The 20,471-nt window shown below is 43.6% G+C and overlaps 1 protein-coding gene across 1 annotated transcript in view; it reads left to right on the forward strand.

Moving 5' to 3' along the window:
* Positions 1–19,841, forward strand: part of LOC118386686 (serine/threonine-protein kinase D3-like) — a 50,270-nt gene extending 30,429 nt beyond the window's left edge. The window contains exons 9-19 of the mRNA XM_035774415.2: positions 24–147; positions 406–483; positions 1,889–2,165; positions 12,275–12,327; positions 12,483–12,555; positions 13,059–13,165; positions 13,607–13,768; positions 13,954–14,052; positions 14,235–14,502; positions 15,949–16,034; positions 16,249–19,841. Of these exons, the coding sequence (XP_035630308.1) occupies positions 24–147; positions 406–483; positions 1,889–2,165; positions 12,275–12,327; positions 12,483–12,555; positions 13,059–13,165; positions 13,607–13,768; positions 13,954–14,052; positions 14,235–14,502; positions 15,949–16,034; positions 16,249–16,422 (1,501 nt within the window). The 3' untranslated portion in view covers positions 16,423–19,841. The remainder of the gene's footprint in view (positions 1–23; positions 148–405; positions 484–1,888; positions 2,166–12,274; positions 12,328–12,482; positions 12,556–13,058; positions 13,166–13,606; positions 13,769–13,953; positions 14,053–14,234; positions 14,503–15,948; positions 16,035–16,248) is intronic.
* The last annotated feature ends 630 nt before the right edge of the window (positions 19,842–20,471 follow it).

Genomic DNA, 20,471 nt, shown 5'->3' on the forward strand with positions numbered 1-20,471 from the left:
CGAGCTCTTGACACTTTGTGTAGCCCCATGACGAGCACTTTCATCCCCCTAATGCGGGTGGTTCAGTCCATAAAACAAACCAAGCGGAAGAGCTCAACCATGGTTCGGGAGGGGTGGATGGTCCACTACACCAGCCGAGACAACATGGTGAGAAACCTCGTTTATAACCCTGGATTGTCGTATTAGCTGAATCCCAAATGGCACCCTGTTCCCTTTTGTAGTGCACTGGCGTTGACTGGAGCCCGAATAGGTCCTGGTCAAAAGTAGTGCACTGCATAGGGAATAGGGTGCTATTTGGGATGCACACATATTCTTTAATCAATAGTCTTTAATCAATAGTCTGTATAGAGATGATATTGGTTTCAGAGTTCTTGATGATAACTCACTGCTTTTATCCGTTTCCAGAGGAAGAGGCATTACTGGAGGCTTGATAGCAAGTGTCTGACCCTGCTGCAGAACGAAACGGGATCCAAGTATTACAAGGTAGTGCGTCTCTCATTATACCTTCCCTGTCCAATTATAGCAGTTACACAGACAAAATAAGACATTACTCAAATAAAAAGACAAGTCTGTAGCGTGAGGCTCTGAGACAAGCTAGAAAGTCCTGTCATACCGGTAATTGTTTTCTATTTATGAAGTGAACATTTTAGTCATGTTTTGTGGTGTTATTTTAGGACAGACAGACAGGCAAGGCTATATTTTTCCTCTCTATTCTCTCCTCCCTTCATGTTATTTTTTGCATGTGACCTATTGAGCCCCTCAGAATATCACTAATCCTTTGAAGATCTCGGAGGGAGACAGAGAGAGAGAGGTAGAGAGAGAGGTAGTATGAGTGAGAGAGAGAGCAAGAGGTAGAGAGAGAGGTAGAGAGAGCAGTAGAGAGAGGTAGTGAGCGAGAGGTAGTGAGAGAGAGGTAGAGAGAGCGGTAGAGAGAGGTAGTGAGAGAGAGGTAGAGAGAGGTAGTGACAGAGAGAGGTAGAGAAAGAGAGGTAGAGAGAGAGAGAGAGAGAGAGAGAGAGAGAGAGAGAGAGAGAGAGAGAGAGAGAGAGAGAGGTAGTGAGAGAGTTAGAGAGAGGTAGAGAGAGAGGTAGTGAGAGAGAGGTAGAGAGGGAGGTACTAAGTAAGATGGGAAAAGCGAGAGATGGAGTGAAAGGGATTGAGAGAGATGTAAAAAGAGAGGGGAAGGGAGAAAGAGGTGGAGTAGGAGAGAGCCCTGTGGCTAAGCCTGCTCCTCTTGTGGCGGATAGTCAGCACCAGGACCGGGGGGCTTCCCTGTGGTGTCTCTGGCTGCTGCTCCCTCCCTGCCTGGCAGGCTGCCAGCATGCCTTGTGCCCAGATTGGGGAGGCACGTCCTGCCTTTTAATCAGGGGAGCGATTTGCTTCCCCCCGGCCCGGCGGAGCGCCCTGTCATGTGGCGCACTCAGCAAACCACAAGCAGTTCTTCTGATACTGGCGACAGAGGCGTGGAGGGGCCCAGGCGGGCGCAGCAGACTGGGCTGACTGAGAGACGATTGGCTGGCCAGCAGCAGAGCAGTTCCACTCCTCTCTCTCTCTTTCAGATGTTTTTTTCACCTTGTGGGTGTGTTGTCCCGCTCGGCTACAACAGAGGAAAGAAGGCGGAATGTTAAATTGGACTTGAAAAGCCCAACACACTTCATTCCTTAAAGGCTGTCAGAGAGTAAGGAGAGGCCATAGCAGAGGAAAGGAGAGAGGGGGAGCTAGTAAAGGTGGGACAGTTAGGACCCTATGCTGTAGGTGTATTAGTTCCTGGAAACCCACTTTTTAGCAACTGATTGGAGGAACCTCAGCCTCACGGGTCGTTTGATTGGCTGACAATTCGTTGTGACCTTTGGTGACCTTTGAGCTGCTCATCTGACCCCATCCTCAGGAGATCCCGCTGTCAGAGATCCTACAGGTGGAGCAGGTGCAGGACTTCCACAGCCTGGCCCAGGGCAGCAACCCTCACTGCTTCGAGATCATCACCTCCACCATGGTCTACTACGTTGGGGAGAATAACAGCGGTCAATTCCATAACCCTGCCCTGGCCGCCACCGGCGTGGGGCTAGAGGTGGCCCAGGGCTGGGAGAAGGCCATCCGGCAGGCGCTGATGCCTGTCACTCCCCAACCCAGCGTCTGCACTGGCCATGGACAGGGCAAGGATCACAGTGAGTAGAGTGGGAACCCTTCTGCAAATGTGATTGAGATCTGCTGAGGAGATGAGTGAAATGTAATGTCACGTAATGGTCGTGTGTGTGTGTGTGTGTGTGTGTGTGTGTGTGTGTGTGTGTGTGTGTGTGTGTGTGTGTGTGTGTGTGTGTGTGTGTGTGTGTGTGTGTGTGCGTGCGTGCGTGCGTGCGTGCGTGCGTGCGTGCGTGCGTGCGTGCGTGCGTGCGCGTGCGTGCGGAGCTTGAGTGTATTTTGGAAAACACAGAGGGACTCCACTGTGGCCTCCCGCTGCCGGCTCAAAGTCTATTACTGGAAAATGAAATGGCGGCATTTTAAGGCGATTTAAGGGATATGAGGATTTCTGAGCCCTTTTGGATTTATCTCTGGCTGTGATAAGTGATATGAAAATTCCTGCCATTAATGAATTGATAGAGAGTGACAACATACACTGAAATAAAATATAAACTGAGCTACAGTTCATATAAGGAAATCAGTCAATTGAAATAAATTCAGTAGGCCCTAATCTATGGATTTCACAGGACTGGGATTACAGATATGCATCTGTTGGTCACAGATACTTATTTTTTTTAAAGGTAGGGGCGTGGATCAGAAAACCAGTCAGTATCTGGTGTGACCACCATTTGCCTCGGGTGGCTGGTCTCAGATGATCCCGCAGGTGAAGAAGCCGAATGTGGAAGTCCTGGGCTGGAGTGGTTACACGTGGTCTGCGGTTGTGTTGCCGGTTGGACGTACTGCCAAATTCTCTAAAACGACGTTGGAGGCGGGTTATGGTAGAGATATGAACATTCAATTCTCTGGCAACAGCTCTGGTGGACATTCCTGCAGTCAGCATGCCAATTTCACGCTTCCTCAAAACTTGAGACATCTGTGGCATTGTGTTGTGTGACAAAACTGCACATTTTAGAGTGGTATTTTATTGTCCCCAGCACAAGGTGCACCTGTGTGATGATCATGCTGTTTAATCAGCTTCTTGATATGCCACACCTGTCAGGTGGATGGATTATCTTGGCAAAGGAGAAATACTCACTAACAGGGATGTCAACTAATTTCTGTACAACATTTGAGAGAAATAAGCTTGGAACTTTTCTGGGATCTTTTATTTCAGCTCATGGAACATGAGCATTTATATTGCGTTTATATTTTTGTTCAGTGTAATTGAGTTCAACTCAGCGAAACAATTTGTGGTCACACAATGGAGTACAATGTGAGTCAATTAGGGACAGATCAACATTTGCTGGGGGGAGGGGCTGGTGCAACTCAACATGTCATAGAAAAATGCACCCCTCTCCCCAATGTAAAAAATTCTTTCACATGACCCTCCCTTATACTGTAAAATAAATTAATCACCCTCCCCCCTCATAGAATTAACTGAAAATAATGTTTACGACCGACCACAAATAATAATAACTGTAGCGACCTTGTGGTTAGAGCGTTGGACTAGTAACCGGAAGGTTGTAAGTTCAAACCCCTGAGCTGACAAGGAACAAATCTGTCATTCTGAACCCTGAACAGGCAGTTAACCCACTGTTCCTAGACCAGTTAACCCACTGTTCCTAGACCAGTTAACCCACTGTTCCTAGACCAGTTAACCCACTGTTCCTAGACCAGTTAACCCACTGTTCCTAGACCAGTTAACCCACTGTTCCTAGACCAGTTAACCCACTGTTCCTAGACCAGTTAACCCACTGTGCCTAGACCAGTTAACCCACTGTTCCTAGACCAGTTAACCCACTGTTCCTAGACCAGTTAACCCACTGTTCCTAGACCAGTTAACCCACTGTTCCTAGACCAGTTAAACCCACTGTTCCTAGGCCGTCCTTGAAAATAAGAATTTGTTCTTAACTGACTTGCCTGGTTAAATAAAGGTAAAATAAATAAATGAATAAACTTGGATATTGATTTTGTCACAAAAGCATGCTGAAGTGGCAAAGTTGATGCCACGCAGGTCTACGGGCCACAAGGTTGAGGGTTTGCCGACCACCACGTACAGGCTCACTCTCCCTGTCTATTTCATAACACTACATTTCGAGCCGGCTGCAGACAATGATCAACTAGGGGGGAATCAGATGTTCAACATTTTGATACCATATTTATAATTATATAAAATATATGCCAAAAAGAAAAACACCAATAGCTTTCTGTGCCAATACACCCCAACCAATAAACAAAGCATACCAACTTTGGGAACTTCAATATCATGGTTTGCGTTTTCAACCCCAGAATAAATGGACTATATCAATCTCGACAAACAGAAAATGCATCACCTTGTAGGCTTACCCAGTATCGAAGCCTTGGCTTGACAATCTCCAAATGTCAACAAAACAAAGGAGATGATTGTGGACTTCAGGAAACAGCAGAGGGAGCATCCCCCCACCCCCCATCCACATCGATGGGACAGCAGTGGAGAAGGTGGAAAGTTTTAAGTTCCTCGGCGTACACATCACTGACAAACTTAAATAGTCCACCCACACAGACAGTGTGGTGAAGAAGGCGCAACAGCGCCTCTTCAACCTCAGGAGGCTGAAGACATTTGGCTTGTCACCTAAAAAACCCTCACAGGTGTTTACAGATGCACCATTGAGAGCATCCTGTTGGGCTGTTCACCGCCTGATACGGCAACTGCACCACCCACAACCGCAGGGCTCTCCAGAGGGTGGTGCAGTCCACACAACGCATCACCGGGGGCAAACTACCTGCCCTCCAGGACATCTACAGCACCCAATGTCACAGGAAGGTCGAAAATATCATCAAGGACAACAACCACCCGAGACACTGCCTATTGACTCCGCTATCATCCAGAAGGTGAGGTCAATACAGGTGCATCAAAGAGAGGGCCGAGAGACTGAAAAACGGCTTCAATCTCAAGGCCATCAGACTGTTAAATAGCCATCACTAGCAAAGAGAGGCTGCTGCCTACATACAGACTTGAAATTATTGGCCACTTTAATAATGTTTACATATCTTGCATTACTCATCTCATATGTACAATTGAAATCTGAAGTGTACATCCACCGTAGCCAAATACATTAAACTCAGTTTTTCAAAATTCCTGACATTTAATCTGGTTTCCGAGCCGGTCATGGGTGCACCTCAGCCACGCGCAAGGTACTAAACGATATCATAACCGCCATCGATAAAAGATAAAAGATAAAAGTACTGTGCAGCCGTCTTCATCGACCTGGCCAAGGCTTTCGACTCTGTCAATCACTATATTCTTATCGGCAGACTGAGTAGCCTTGGATTTTCTAATGACTGCCTTGCCTGGTTCACCAACTACTTTGCAGACAGAGTTCAGTGTGTCAAATCGGAGGGCATGTTGTCCGGTCCTCTGGCAGTCTCTATGGGGGTGCCACAGGGTTCAATTCTCGGGCCGACTCTTTTCTCTGTATATATCAATGATGTTGCTCTTGCTGCGGGCAATTCCCTGATCCACTTCTACGCAGACGACACCATTCTGTATACTTTCGGCTCTTCCTTGGACACTGTGCTATCTAACCTCCAAACGAGCTTCAAAACCATACAACAAACCTTCCGTGGCCTCCAACTGCTCTTAAATACTAGTAAAACCAAATGCATGCTTTTCAACCGTTCGCTGCCTGCACCCGCACGCCCGACTAGCACCACCACCCTGGATGGTTCCGACCTAGAATATGTGGACATCTATAAGTACCTAGGTGTCTGGCTAGACTGTAAACTCTCTTTCCAGACTCATATCAAACATCTCCAATCTAAAATCAAATCTAGAGTCGGCTTTCAATTCCGCAACAAAGCTTCCTTCACTCACGCTGCCAAACTTACCCTAGTAAAACTGACTATCCTACCGATCCTCGACTTCGGCGATGTCATCTACAAAATAGCTTCCAGTACTCTACTCAGCAAAATGGATGCAGTTTATCACAGTGCCATCCGTTTTGTTACTAAAGCACCTTATACCACCCACCACTGCGACTTGTATGCTCTAGTCGGCTGGCCCTCGCTACATATTCGTCGCCAGACCCACTGGCTCCAGGTCATCTACAAGTCCATGCTAGGTAAAGCTCCGCCTTATCTCAGTTCACTGGTCACGACGGCAACACCCACCCGTAGCACGCGCTCCAGCAGGTGTATCTCACTGATCATCCCTAAAGCCAACACCTCATTTGGCCGCCTTTCATTCCGGTTCTCTGTTGCCTGTGACTGGAACGAATTGCAAAAATCGCTGAAGTTGGAGACTTTTATCTCCCTCACCAACTTCAAACATCTGCTATCTGAGCAGCTAACCGATCGCTGCAGCTGTACATAGTCTAATCGGTAAATAGCCCACCCAATTTAACTACCTCATCCCCATAATGTTTATATTTATTTACTTTTCTGCTCTTTTGCACACCAGTATCTCTACCTGTACATGACCATCTGATCATTTATCACTCCAGTGTTAATCTGCAAAATTGTAATTATTCGCCTACCTCCTCATGCCTTTTGCTTACAATGTATATAGACTCTCTTTTTTTCTTTTTTTCTACTGTGTTATTGACTTGTTAATTGTTTACTCCATGTGTAACTTTGTGTTGTCTGTTCACACTGCTATGCTTTATCTTGGCCAGGTCACAGTTGTAAATGAGAACTTGTCCTCAACTAGCCTACCTAATATAAATTCTCTGTCTTAGGTCAGTTAGGATCACCACTTTATTTTAAGAATGTGAAATGTCAGAATAATAGTAGAGAGAATGATTTATTTCAGCTTTTATTTCTTTCATCACATTCCCAGTGGGTCAGAAGTTTACATACACTCAACTAGTATTTGGTAGCATTGCCTTTAAATTGTTTAAATTGGGTCAAACATTTTGTGTAGCCTTCCACAAGCTTCCCACAATAAGTTGGGTGAATTTTGGCCCATTCCTCCTGACAAAGCTGGTGTAACTGAGTCAGGTTTGTAGGCCTCCTTACTCACACACGCTTTTTCAGTTCTACCCACAAATCTTCTATAGGATTGAGGTCAGGGCTTTGTGATGGCCACTCCAATACCTTGACTTTGTTGTCCTTGCCACAACTTTGGAAGTATGCTTGGGGTCATTGTCCATTTGGAAGAACCATTTGCGACCAAGCTTTAACTTCCTGACTGATGTCTTAAGATGTTGCTTCAATATATCCACATCATTTTCCTCCCTCTTGATGCCATCTATTTTGTGAAGTGCACCAGTCCCTCCTGCAGCAAAGCATCCCCACAACATGATGCTGCCACCCCCGTGCTTCACGGTTGGGATGGTGTTCTTCGGCTTGCAAGCCTCCCCCTTTTTCCTCCAAACATAACGATGATCATTATGGCCAAACAGTTCTTTTTTTGTTTCATCAGACCAGAGGACATTTCTCCAAAAAGTACAATCTTTGTCCCCATGTGCATTTGCAAACCATAGTCTGGCTTTTTTATGGCGGTTTTGGAGCAGTGGCTTCTCCTTGCTCGTTTTACTCGTTTTACTGTGGATATAGTTACTTTTGTACCTGTTTTCACCAGCATCTTCACAAGGTCCTTTGCTGTTGTTCTGGTATTGATTTGCAGTTGTCGCACCAAAGTACATTCATCTCTAGGAGACAGAATGCGTCTCCTTCCTGAGCAGTATGACGGCTACGTGGTCCCATGGTATTTATACTTTTGTACTATTGTTTATACCGATGAACGTGGAACCTTCAGGCATTTGGAAATTGCTCCGAAGGATGATCCATACTTGTGGAGGTCTACAATTTTTTGTAGACCTTGGCTGATACCTTTTGATTTTCCCATGATGTCAAGCAAAGAAGCACTGAGTTTGAAGGTAGGCCGTGAAATACATCCACAAATACATCTCCAATTGACTCAAATTATGTCAATTAGCCTATCAGAGGCTTCTAAAGCCATGACATCATTTTCTGAACATTTCCAAGCTGTTTTAAGGCACAGTCAACTGAGTATATGTAAACTTCTGACCGACTGGAATTGTGATACGGTGATTTATAAGTGAAATAATCTGTCTGTAAACAATTGTTGAAAAAATTACTTGAGTCATGCACAAAGTAGAGGCCCTAACCGACTTGCCAAAACTAGAGTTTGTTAAGAAGATATTTGTGGAGCGGTTGAAAAATGAGTTTTAATGACTTCAACCTAAGTGTATGTAAACTTCTGACTTCAACCTTATATACTGCATTCTATGCTATTCTACTGTATATTAGTCTATGCCGCTGTGAGATTGCTCGTCCACATATTTATATATTCTTAATTCCGTTCCTTTACTTAGATTTGTGTGTATTGGGTAAATGTTGGGAAATTGTTAGATAATACTTATTAGATATTGCTACACTGCCGGAACTAGAAGCACAAGCATTTCGCTAAGTCAAGCCATTGTTTATAGAGAAAATGCGAGCAGAAGAGCGAATGTAAACCAGGGAAAAACCACGCTAACCTCCCCTGTGCCCAATAAAAAACCAGACAACCCTCCCCAAAGCAAAAAAAAAAAGTTTGACACCCCTCACCTATTTTGGACCACCCCTCCCCCCTGTGAATTTCTATCTGTCCCTTAGCGATCTTTGGTTATTTGATGGTTACCTATTCTCACGGGTTCAAACTAGTGGCCTACCTACCTCAAGCCCAATTAAAACATAGTTTCTATTGGTCGAGGTCTTTGGGTTCAATTTTGCATCAACATTTTGCTTGTGTCCCAAATGGCACATATTCCCAAAATATAGTGACTCAGTTACAAAGTAGTGCACTACATAGGGAATAGGGTGCCATTTGGGACGCCACCTTTGTTCCACTGGCCTGTGCATTCAGTGCAGACAGCTTGATATATTTATATGGATTGTGTTACATAAGCCCAGTCTTTGGGTGACCCAGCTGATTGGTATTTGGTGGCCCACTTCTGGGACCGGACTGCTGGTATAGATCAGTCCGAGTTCAGAACCAATGGAAACTCCAATGGAAATGTACTGAAAGTACAGGCTTTGGGCATTCACCTAAATAGATTTGTACTTATTCTTTACATACAGCATATAAAAATATATAGTGCATTCGGAAAGTATTCAGACCCCTTCCCTTTTTCCACATTTACATTTTTTTAAGCCATATTCTAAAATGGATCAAATAAAATAAAATCCTCATCAATCCACACACAATACCCCATAATGACAAAGTGAACACAGGTTTTTAGAAATGTTTTCTCATTTATTAAAAATAAAAGATAGAAATACCTTATTTACATAAGTATTCAGACCCTTTAAAATTGAGTTCAGATGCATCCTGATTCCATTGATCATCCTTGAGATGTTTCTACAATTTGATTGGAGTCCACCGGTGGTAAATTCAATTGACTGGACATGACAGTGCATGTTAGAGCAAAAACTAAGCCATGAGGTCGAAGGAATTGTCCAAAGAGCTCCGAGACAGGATTGTGACAGCCCGCTTGGAGTTTGCCAAAAAGGTCCTAAAGGACTCTCAGACCATGAGAAACAAGATTCTCTGCTTTGATGAAAACAAGATTGAACTCTTTAGCCTAAATGCAAAGCGTCCCATCTAAAGGAAACCTGGCACCATCCTTACGGTGAAGCATGGTGGTGGAAGCATTATGCTGTGGTGAGGTTTTTCAGGGACTGGGAGACTAGTCAGGATCGAGGGAAAGATGAACGGAGCAAAGTACAGAGAGATCCTTGATGAAAACCTTCTCCTATGCGCTCAGGACCTCAGGCTGGGTGAAGGTTCACCTTCCAACATGACAAGGGCCCTAAGCACACAGCCAAGACAGCGCATGAGTGGCTTCGGGACAAGTCTCTGAATGTCCTTAAGTGGCCCAGCCAGAGACCGAACTTGAACCCGATCTAACATCTCTGGGGAGACCTGAAAATAGCTGTGCAGTAACGCTCCCCATTCAATCTAACAGAGCTTGAGAGGATCTGCAAAGAATGGGAGAAACTCCCCAAATACAGGTGTGCCAAGCTTGTAGCGTCATACCCAATAAGCTGTAAGGCTGTAAATGCTGCCAAAGTTGCTACAACAAAGTACTAAGTAAAGGGTCTGAATACTTATGCAAATGTGATTTCCGTTTTTTATTTTTAATAGACAAAAAAAAAAATCTTTGTCATTATGGGTTATTGTTGTGTAGATTGATAGAGGGGAAACAATTCAATCAATTTAATCAATTTTGGAGGTTGTAACATAACAAAATGTGGAAAAAGTCAAGGGGTCTGAATACTTTCCGAATGTACTGTATACTACAAAAGGGACATTTTCTGAAGAAAATGTGTGTGCTTGCTTTAGCTTGAATAGTTAAGCATCATATCTACTTTAAATATACAGTACCAGTCAAAAGTTTGGACACACCTACTCAAGGGTTTTTATTTATTTTTACTATTTTATACATTGTAGAATAATAGTGAAGACATCAAAACTATGAAATAACACAAATGGAATCACGTTAACCAAAAATGGGTTAAAACAAATAAAAATATATTTAATATTTTAGTTTCTTCAAAGTGGCCACCGTTTGCCTTGATGACAGCTTTGCACATGCTTGGCATTCTCTCAACCAGCTTCACCTGGAATGCTTTTCCAACAGTTTTGAAGGAGTTCCCACATATGCTGAGCACTTGTTGGCTGCTTTTCCTTCACTCTGCGGTCCAACTCATACCAAACCATCTCAATTCAAATCAATCAAATCAAATGTATTTATATAGCCCTTCGTACATCAGCTGATATCTCAAAGTGCTGTACAGAAATTGGGTTGAGGTCGGGTGATTGTGGAGGCCAGGTCATCTGGTGCAGCACTCCATTACTCCTTCTTTGTCAAATTGCCCTTACACAGCCTAGAGGTGTGTTGGGTCATTGTCCTGTTGAAAAATAACTGCAAACCAGATGGGATGGTGTATCGCTGCAGAATGCTGTGGTAGCCATGCTGGTTAATTGTGCCTTGAATTCTAAATAAATCACAGTGTCACCAGCAAAGCACCCCCACACCATCACATCTCTTCCTCCATGCTTCACGGTGGGAACGACACATGCGGAGATCATCCGTTCACCTACTCTGCGTCTCACAAAGACACGGCGGTTGGAACCAGACATCTCAAATTTGGACTCATCAGACCAAAGGACAGATTTCCACTGGTCTAATGTCCATTGCTCGTGTTTGTTTTATTATTGGTTTCCTTTTGTAATGGTTTCTTTGCACTAAATTCGACCATGAAGGCCTGATTCACACAGTCTCCTCAGAACAGTTGATGTTGAGATGTGTCTGTTACTTGAACTCTGTGAAGCATTTATTTGGGCTGCAATTTCTGAGGCTGGTAACTCAAATGAACTTATCCTTTGCAGCAGAGGTAACTCTGGGTCTGGTGCTACTTCTATTACATTCCTATGTTATTCCTCGGTCCCCTTGGTATTTTCTACCCTCACTTATTCCGAAACTCCCTGTTTCCTGCATTTTTCTTCTCAGTCCTCCGAACCATGTTTATGGTCCTCATCAGTCCTCATGACAGCCAATTTCATCATAGAGCATGATGTTTTTCACGACTGCACTTGAAGAAACTTTCAAAGATCTTGAAATTGTCCGGATTGACTGACCTTCATGCCTTAAAGTCATGATGGACTGTCATTTCTCTTTGCTTATTTGATATGGACTTGGTCTTAGGGCTATCGTCAGGATACCACTCCAGACCTTGTCACAACTCAAAAACATTAAGAAGGAAAGACATTTTTAAAAATGAACTTTTAACTAGGCACACCTGTTAATTGAAATGCATTCCAGGTGACTACCTCATGAAGCTGGTTGAGAGAATGCCAACCTGTCATTAAGTCAAATTGTGGATACTTTGAAGAATCTCAAACATAAAATATATTTAGATTTGTTTAACACTTTCTTGGTTACTACATGATCCCATATGTGTTATTTCGTTGCTTGGATGTCTTCACTATTATTCTACAATGTAGAAAATAGTCAAAGATAAAGAAAAACCCTGGAATGAGTAGGTGTGTCCAAGCTTTTGACAATTAAGAATATAATCATGTTTCCTTTCCTTGGACCTGCTTCAAATAGAGCTTGATCATTTACTGTTTCCAAAGCCTCACAGAATATTGTTCTTGTCTCTTCAGAGGACCTTTCAATCAGCATATCAGTGTCTAACTCACAGATCACAGAGAATGTGGTAAGTGTATATCAAATACCGCATATTAGATATGTATAGCTACAGCTCCACAAGCATTCCTGATAACTGTGTGATTTAGGAATATTTAAAAATGTCTGCAAAATGTTAGATGGATTGTCTGTTTAGTGAAATATGTTTTTTATCTTTTTTTTTAGGACATCAGTTCAGTCTACCAGATCTTTGCTGATGAGGTCCTGGGGTCGGGCCAGTTTGGGATTGTGTATGGAGGTAAGTCAGACTGACTCTACAGTAGTTCCATTGGCTTTATGTACATTGTGAAGTGGGAAGGAAATTCAGCAACTCTTCAGGGCCGTGGAAGTTGAAAAGAGCTTGTTTTTTTTTTGTTGCTTTTAACAGTAACAACGCTATTTTATTTGATCAACTTCCACAGTCTTCCTTAGAGTTTCTGAATTTCCTCTTCACTTCAGTTTGCTCCTCAATTCATGCACCTCGGTTGGAGAGCGTGGTAGCAGCAGAGTTCCCTTCACTTTGGCTTCATGTACATCCATCCAGCCATGTTTTCTTCTCTTTATAGTGGCTTTAATTCACAGGGAGAGGGAGGCTACTAGCTTGTTTTTCTTTGTATGCTTTGCAAATAAACTTTTAATAGTGGAATTCCTCGCCGTCGGTCTATTCTATAGTTGGAGACAGAGGAAGAAATACAGACAGTTCATTTGCAACAGCCTGCAGGGAGTAGCCTGTGATTTATCTTTTGTAATGTCCATGCTTAGGTAAACACAGAAAGACTGGGAGAGATGTGGCCATCAAAATCATCGACAAGATGAGGTTCCCTACCAAGCAGGAGAGCCAGCTGAGGAACGAGGTGGCTATTCTCCAGGTAGACAAAGGACTGCGAAGCCTGGCTCTTTCACAGCCAGTCTAGACCCCGATAGCCTGGGGAATCTGAATATTGTTAGCTACGTTTCGCTATAGTTTCACTGAAGAACATTAGTAAAACGTAGAGATCCAGTTTGGAGTCCCGGGTTAGACCCTTGAAGAGCTATTCTGAAGAAATTATGTACTTTTTCTGATTTCAAAGTGCGTCTGTGGACCCTGGTATATACATATCTCCATTTGTGGAGTGTGTTGTTTAGTTGAATAAAAAAAAAATACATCTAATGTGAGCGCAGCACTATCCTATGCATAGTGGAGGTCATCTGTCACCAAGCACATAGAGAACACGTTTCGGTATATCTTAGATCTCCTTCTCCCTAATTGCATGTCAGGGATAAATATTACATTTTGAATTTAATTAAATCCCTGTCTCCTTGCCTGTCAGAACCTTCACCATCCTGGGATCGTCAACCTGGAGTGCATGTTCGAGACTCCCGAGCGGGTCTTTGTTGTCATGGAGAAGCTCCATGGCGACATGCTGGAGATGATCTTGTCCAGTGAGAAGAGCAAGCTCCCTGAGCGTCTCACCAAGTTCCTAGTCACACAGGTCAGTTACAGAAAAATATCATTTATACTAATGAATCACAGTAACACTTTACGCAAAGTGTTTTTATTACTGTGTAATTGTTCCTGTACCCTAGAGATAATTACACAATACTGGTAAGCCACTGTAATGACAAGTACCACAGCTCAGCCAATAGTACGTCTTCCCATGTGCTTCCTGACCCACAGATCCTGGTGGCTTTGAGGCATCTCCATTTTAAGAACATTGTTCACTGTGACCTGAAGCCTGAGAATGTTCTGCTGGCTTCCGCAGAGCCTTTCCCTCAGGTGAGTACATGACCTGTCCACCACAACAAGCAGACTGGGCTATTGGGCTCATTGTGATTTTGATTTATTTAACCAGATCAATTACTTATAATTACTTTGCTTACTAAAGCATTCAAAATGGAACTTACCCATAAGGAATGGCAGCACAAGGATGACCTTGGTTCCTATGTGTGTTCCTATAGGTGAAGCTTTGTGACTTCGGCTTCGCTCGCATCATCGGCGAGAAGTCGTTCAGGCGCTCCGTGGTGGGCACGCCCGCCTACTTGGCGCCTGAGGTCCTACGCAGTAAAGGCTACAACCGTTCCCTGGACATGTGGTCGGTGGGCGTGATCGTTTACGTCAGCCTCAGCGGGACCTTCCCCTTCAACGAGGACGAGGACATCAACGACCAGATCCACAACGCTGCCTTCATGTACCCTCCCAACCCCTGGAAGGACATCTCTGGAGAGGGTAAGAGCGAGTGGGTGTGTGCATCCCAAATGGCACCGTATTCCCTTTATAGTGCACTATATAGCGAATACGGTGTCATTGAGAACGCACTGTTTTTTTTTAATGATCAAAAATACATGTTTTTTCCCTTCTTTACAACATGTCCAATTTTGCTATTATGGATCATTTATTTTGAGAGCCATCTATAGCACTCTCGCTTTATAAGTAGATTCTAGACAATAGTCATGCACTGGCGCTTTTTACAGTCACCAACCCTGTAATCACCAGGGTAATTGGCCATTACAGGATAAATACACTGTTGACTCACTCAGTGTACTTACAGTGTGATCTCTTGGGGTTTACTCCTGGTCAAAACTAGACTGTGGCTCCATCCCAAATGGCACCCTATAAGGCCCATAGGGCTCTGGTCAAAAGTAGTGCACCGTAAATGGAAAAGGGTGCCATTTGGGATGTGGCGTGTGTTCCTATTGGGTTGACCAGTAGACCTCCTTAGTTTCTGTTTCCCAGGGTCGCTGTGGTTGGTCTTCACCTTTCTCAGTGTGGTCTTTTTCAGTCTCTCCCCTCAGAAAAAAAAGCCTACTGCTCAACTCTTTGGAAGTGTCTTTGTAACTTTCTTGGTTACTTTGAGACTGATAATAGCGTAATATTTGTGTAGTCCTAATTGACTCAACCTAGAGGTAGCCATGTACACTATACAGTGGGGCAAAAAAAGTATTTAGTCAGCCCCCAATTGTGCAAGTTCTCCCACTTAAAAAGATGAGAGAGGCCTGTAATTTTCATCATAGGTACACTTCAACTATGACAGACAAAATGAGAAAGAAAAATCCAGAAAATCACATTGTAGGATTTTTCATGAATTTATTTGCAAATTATGGTGGAAAATAAGTATTTGTTCACCTACAAACAAGCAAGATTTCTGGCTCTCACAGACATCCCCAAACTTCTTCTTTGAGAAGACTGGCTCCCCAGGACCTGTCCTCCACTCGTTACCTGTATTAATGGCACCTGTTTGAACTTGTTTTATCATTATGGCCCCATTCAAGACACCTGTCCACAACCTCAAACAGTCACACTCTTTGGATGCAAACTCCACATATGGCCAAAAAAGTTATAGTCGACCATATGAGAACTTGCACAATTGGTGGCTGACTAAATACTGAGATTTTGCCCCACAGTGGTCGTCTTATATACAAAAGTATATGGACACCCCTTCACAATTTTGTTTCAGCCACACCCGTTGACTGACAGGTGTATAAAATCAGGTGCACTTGTCTGGAGGTCTGTGGCCAGACTGGGGAGCAAATAAATTAATTAAAAATCCTAAAATTTGTGCTGGATGGAAATGATAAAAAGATCCCCTTGTTTCTCATGTTGATGTTGTGCATGTTTGTCCATCTCCCTTGTTTCTCATGTTGATGTTGTGCATGTTTGTCCATCTACTCACAGCCACAGACCTGATCAACAACCTCCTCCAGGTGAAGATGAGGAAGCGCTACAGTGTGGACAAGTCTCTCAGTCACCCCTGGCTCCAGGTAACACACCTGGACATTGACTAGGAGGAGCTACCTTCAGTCACACCATGTCCGTCACATCATTTAAATGCAACACATCTCTATGGTGTTCACAGTTCACTCTGTTATAAAAAAAATGTCTGCGGATCTATGATAAGCTACTTCTCCTAGGCTTCTTCTTGCAGTTTGCTAATGACAATACACTTAACCTATACGCTTCCCATCCCTCCTCCAGGATTATCAGACGTGGCTGGACCTCCGGGAGTTTGAGACACGCAGAGGGGAGCGCTACATCACCCACGAGAGCGACGACACCCGCTGGGAGGAGTACGCCGACGAGAGAAGCCTGCACTACCCCAAGCACTTCATCATGGCACCCAATCTGGACGACATGGAGGAGGACCCCTAGTGGCCGGGAGGACTGCCTGCAGGATGCACGTGTTTCAGGAGGAGTTCACAGGGCATCCTGGGACTCGGAGTCTCATGGCTAGTGCTTGGGTCCCTGGAACCTGCCACTCCTGGCTGAGACTGTAAGCTTAAACAGGCAGAGATGCATATATTAGCCTACATGTATGGGCATGAAGGTGTAATCGTGCACTACTACATGGAACAGACAGGAGGCGATGCAGTGGACAGGCAGCAGTGGGGTGGTACAGTACCATGACATGGGAACACACGATGGTGTTGTGAGGGAGGGGGTGATGATCGAGTATCTTTAGGTTGTTTTGTTTTCATCACATTCCAGAGACATGGCTTCTTTCTCCGCCGGCTGCTTTCTCTACAAGCCATAATATACAGTGTGTCTCATGAGCCTGAAAGACATACATTACCTTTGTGGGTTGGTTAGATAGGGATTCCCCCAGCAACAGTAATAAACATTTGCACTGCCTTTCAACCCAGAAAAGGGGTTTCTATAAAATATGGTTACTTTAGACCAAATCCTGGAGACCGAGAAACAGTCAAGCTTTTCAGCTTCAATAGCATATTGTTTTAATGTTGTTAGTTTAACATGTGTATTTGAAATATCGTCACGACTACATTCAATTGTTAGTTTACCATGAGAGTACTAATTTTGGAAAACTTTTCTTTCTATTGGTTTTATGTAATGCTATTGAACTGGAACATTTAAAGGGATACTTTGGGATTTTTGCAATTAAGCACTTTCCTTCCCAAGAGTCAGATGATCTCGTGGGTACCATTTTTATGTCTCTTCATCAAGCATGAAGGAAGTAAGAGGTATTTTCGCAAGCCAATGCTAACTAGCGTTAGCGGGATATGCCTGGTAGTCTATGGAATCTACTAGCATGCTAGCAGTTACCATAGACTCCCAGTCATTGCGCTTACGCTAGTTAGCAAATGCACTAACAGTAGTTAGCAACTTCCTTCAAACTGCACGCAGAGACATAAAAATGGTACCCACGAGTTAATCTGACAGGGGACGTAGATAAAGGGCTTAATTTCCAATCTCCTGTAGTATCCTTTTAATACAAAATATGCTAACGCCGTGGATATTCACTCAGAGGCTAGTTTATTAGCTACACCATCCCGTTCACAAAAATGGTTCGCTCCTACAGACAGTGAGTCACGTGGCCGTGACTTGCTATATCAAGCAGGTAGACAGGCATCGAGACATTCAGTTACTATTCGCTTAAACGTTAGAATGGGTAAGACGAGTGACCTAAGCAACTTTGAGTGGGGTATGATTGTCGGTGCCTGGCACGCCTGTTCCGGTATCTCAGAAACGTCCGTTCTCCTGGGCTTTTCACGCACGACAGTGTCTGGGGTTTACTGAGAACGGTAAACGAAAAACATCTAGCCAGCAGTAGTCCTGTAGGCGAAAACAGCTCGTTGATGAGCGCTTGAAGGAGAATGGCAAGAATCGTGCAAGCTAACAGGCGGGCCATGAAGAGGCAAATAACGGTGCAGTACAAACAGTGGTGTGCAGAACGGCATCTCGGAACGCACAACTCGTCTGTCCTTGTCACGGATGGGCTATTACAGCAGACGACCTCACCGGGTTTCACTCCTATCAGCTAAAAACAATAAGAAGTGGCTTCAGTGGGCAGGCGATCACCAACACTGGACAATTGAGGAGTGGAAAAACATCCAACAAATCCCGGTTCCTGTTTCGTCATGTGGATTGCAGAGTCAGGATTTGGTGTAAGAAGCATGAGACCATAGGCCCATCCAGTCTGGTGTCAACAGTAGAGGCTGCTCAATTGGTAACAAGGCACACGTTAGATCCCTTGTTACCAATTGAGCAACGTTTTCATTTCCCAAACAATTCAGGCTGTTCTGGAGACAAAGGTGGTCCGACCCGGTACTAGATGGGTGTACCTTATAAACTGGTCACTGACCACATATATATTTATTTTGCTTATTCGGTGAGATGTTTTTTTGCACTTTTAGGTAACTGTAATCTTTGGCTCCCTTATTGGATGCCTTGAATGATGTTGTGAACCAATCAGCAGCTGCTCCACACGGTCTTATCATCCCTCCTTAGAAAAATGCCAGATAAAAAAAAATGAAGATAACTCAAGCCTGAGAATTCTACCTGTAGAAATATAATTAATAGAAGTAATTATATTTTAAGGATTCTACCCTTTTTAAAAATATATATATATAACTACGAACATTCTGGATGTCATCTAAATGGAGTACAGTGCTAAGTGTCAGAAAAACATTGATATGATTGCTCAATGATAACCAAGCCTAGGAAATTGTAGATATTAACTCTCTGCTCTCAGCCATACCGTTAGCTTACAAATGTTATATTTTTTAATGAAGTAAAGATAGTAGATAAATGTTTTTCAAGTACCAAATGTATGATTTTTGTTCAAGAACTGATGGGCCTTCTCAAAGCTTTGCCTTATTTCTTTCCCTTCCTTGTTTCGTTACATGACTAATACCTTGTTGTTCCTTGTGTCCTTTGTCCTGTTGTGTTGACTGGGTCCACCCAAGGCCAGAACTACTGCTGTAGTCCGGTGAGAGGGCTGCAGAGCCAAGTAGTCCAGCAGATTCACCACGGATGCATCCCAAATGGCACCCTATTCCCTATACAGTGCACTAATTCTGACCAGAGCTATTCCCTATATAGGGAATAGAGCGCCATTTGGGATGTAGGCAAACGTCTGAGCACAGTGAAAGCATGGGAGGATACAGAGAAAGCAGCAGAGACATTTACTCCGTACTCTGTAATAATACAATGAATGCAACATGTTTGCTGAAGAGAGAAATCCTAAATGTGTCATAGAGAGAAGAAGAGGAACGTGGCTTACCATGCCTTCAATACCGTGTGCGTGCGTGTTACATTTTCTCTGTGTTTAGAGTGTTTTTCCCATCCCAACCTAAATCACGAATTGACCATGTCTCATTGAGTGATGGCCTTAATAACATACAAATCCATCAGAAATAAAATAGTAGGGACTTGTCATGCTCACCGCAGGATACCCAGTTAAAACATACAGTGAACGAGTAAAAAGAATGAATGCAGAATTAATTGACTGTGCGCCGGGCCAAAAAAATGCAGATTTTACTTTTGTGAAAACACCAAGTGACTTAAGTGAGACACCAATATGTTTTCTTCTCCCTCTCCTTACTTTGGTCTCAGCCTAATTCGGTCTCAACCCATCACTTTGGACGGTGAAACAACGTTCTGAACTTCGCCATACAGTATACTGTATTTTCAGTATACAAAGTTCATGTAGAAGGGTAATGACTTAAACCTGAGATTCATTTGTAGTTTGTGTTGCCACTGGATTGGCAGATGTCAGTTTTTTTCTTTATTTCAATATTGACATATCTAATAAAACATTTTCTCAGAAAGTACTGCAGAGAATGTACTCATTTCATTTGCAGCTCGTTTACAATTGGTCCTAATTTTTTTGCACTCAGAACAGCCTTAATTAGTCAGGGCATGGGCTCTACAAGGTGTCTATACTCCCTCACGACGCCAGGACAGCGGAGTCAATCACCACCTTCCGGAGACACCTGAAACCCCACCTCTTTAAGGAATACCTAGGATAGGATAAAGTAATCCTTCTCACCCCCCCCTTAAAAGATTTAGATGCACTATTGTAAAGTGGCTGTTCCACTGGATGTCATAAGGTGAATGCACCAATTTGTAAGTCGCTCTGGATAAGAGCGTCTGCTAAATGACTTAAATGTAAATGTAAATGTGTCGAAAGTGTTCCACAGGGATGCTGGCCCATGTTCACTCCAATACTTCTCACAGTTGTGTCAAGTTGGCTGGATGTCTTTTGGGTGGTGAACCATACTTGATACACATGGGAAACTGTTGACGATGAAAAAAAACAGCATCTTTGCAGTTCTTGACACAAACCGGTGCATCTGGCACCTACTACCATACATACCCTATTCAAAGGCACTTAAATATTTTGTCTTTGCCATTCATGCTCTTAATGGCACATAGTGCACTATATAGGGTACCATTTGGAA

This window comes from Oncorhynchus keta, chromosome 8 (assembly GCF_023373465.1).
Source record: "Oncorhynchus keta strain PuntledgeMale-10-30-2019 chromosome 8, Oket_V2, whole genome shotgun sequence".
Taxonomy (NCBI): Eukaryota; Metazoa; Chordata; class Actinopteri; order Salmoniformes; family Salmonidae; genus Oncorhynchus; species Oncorhynchus keta.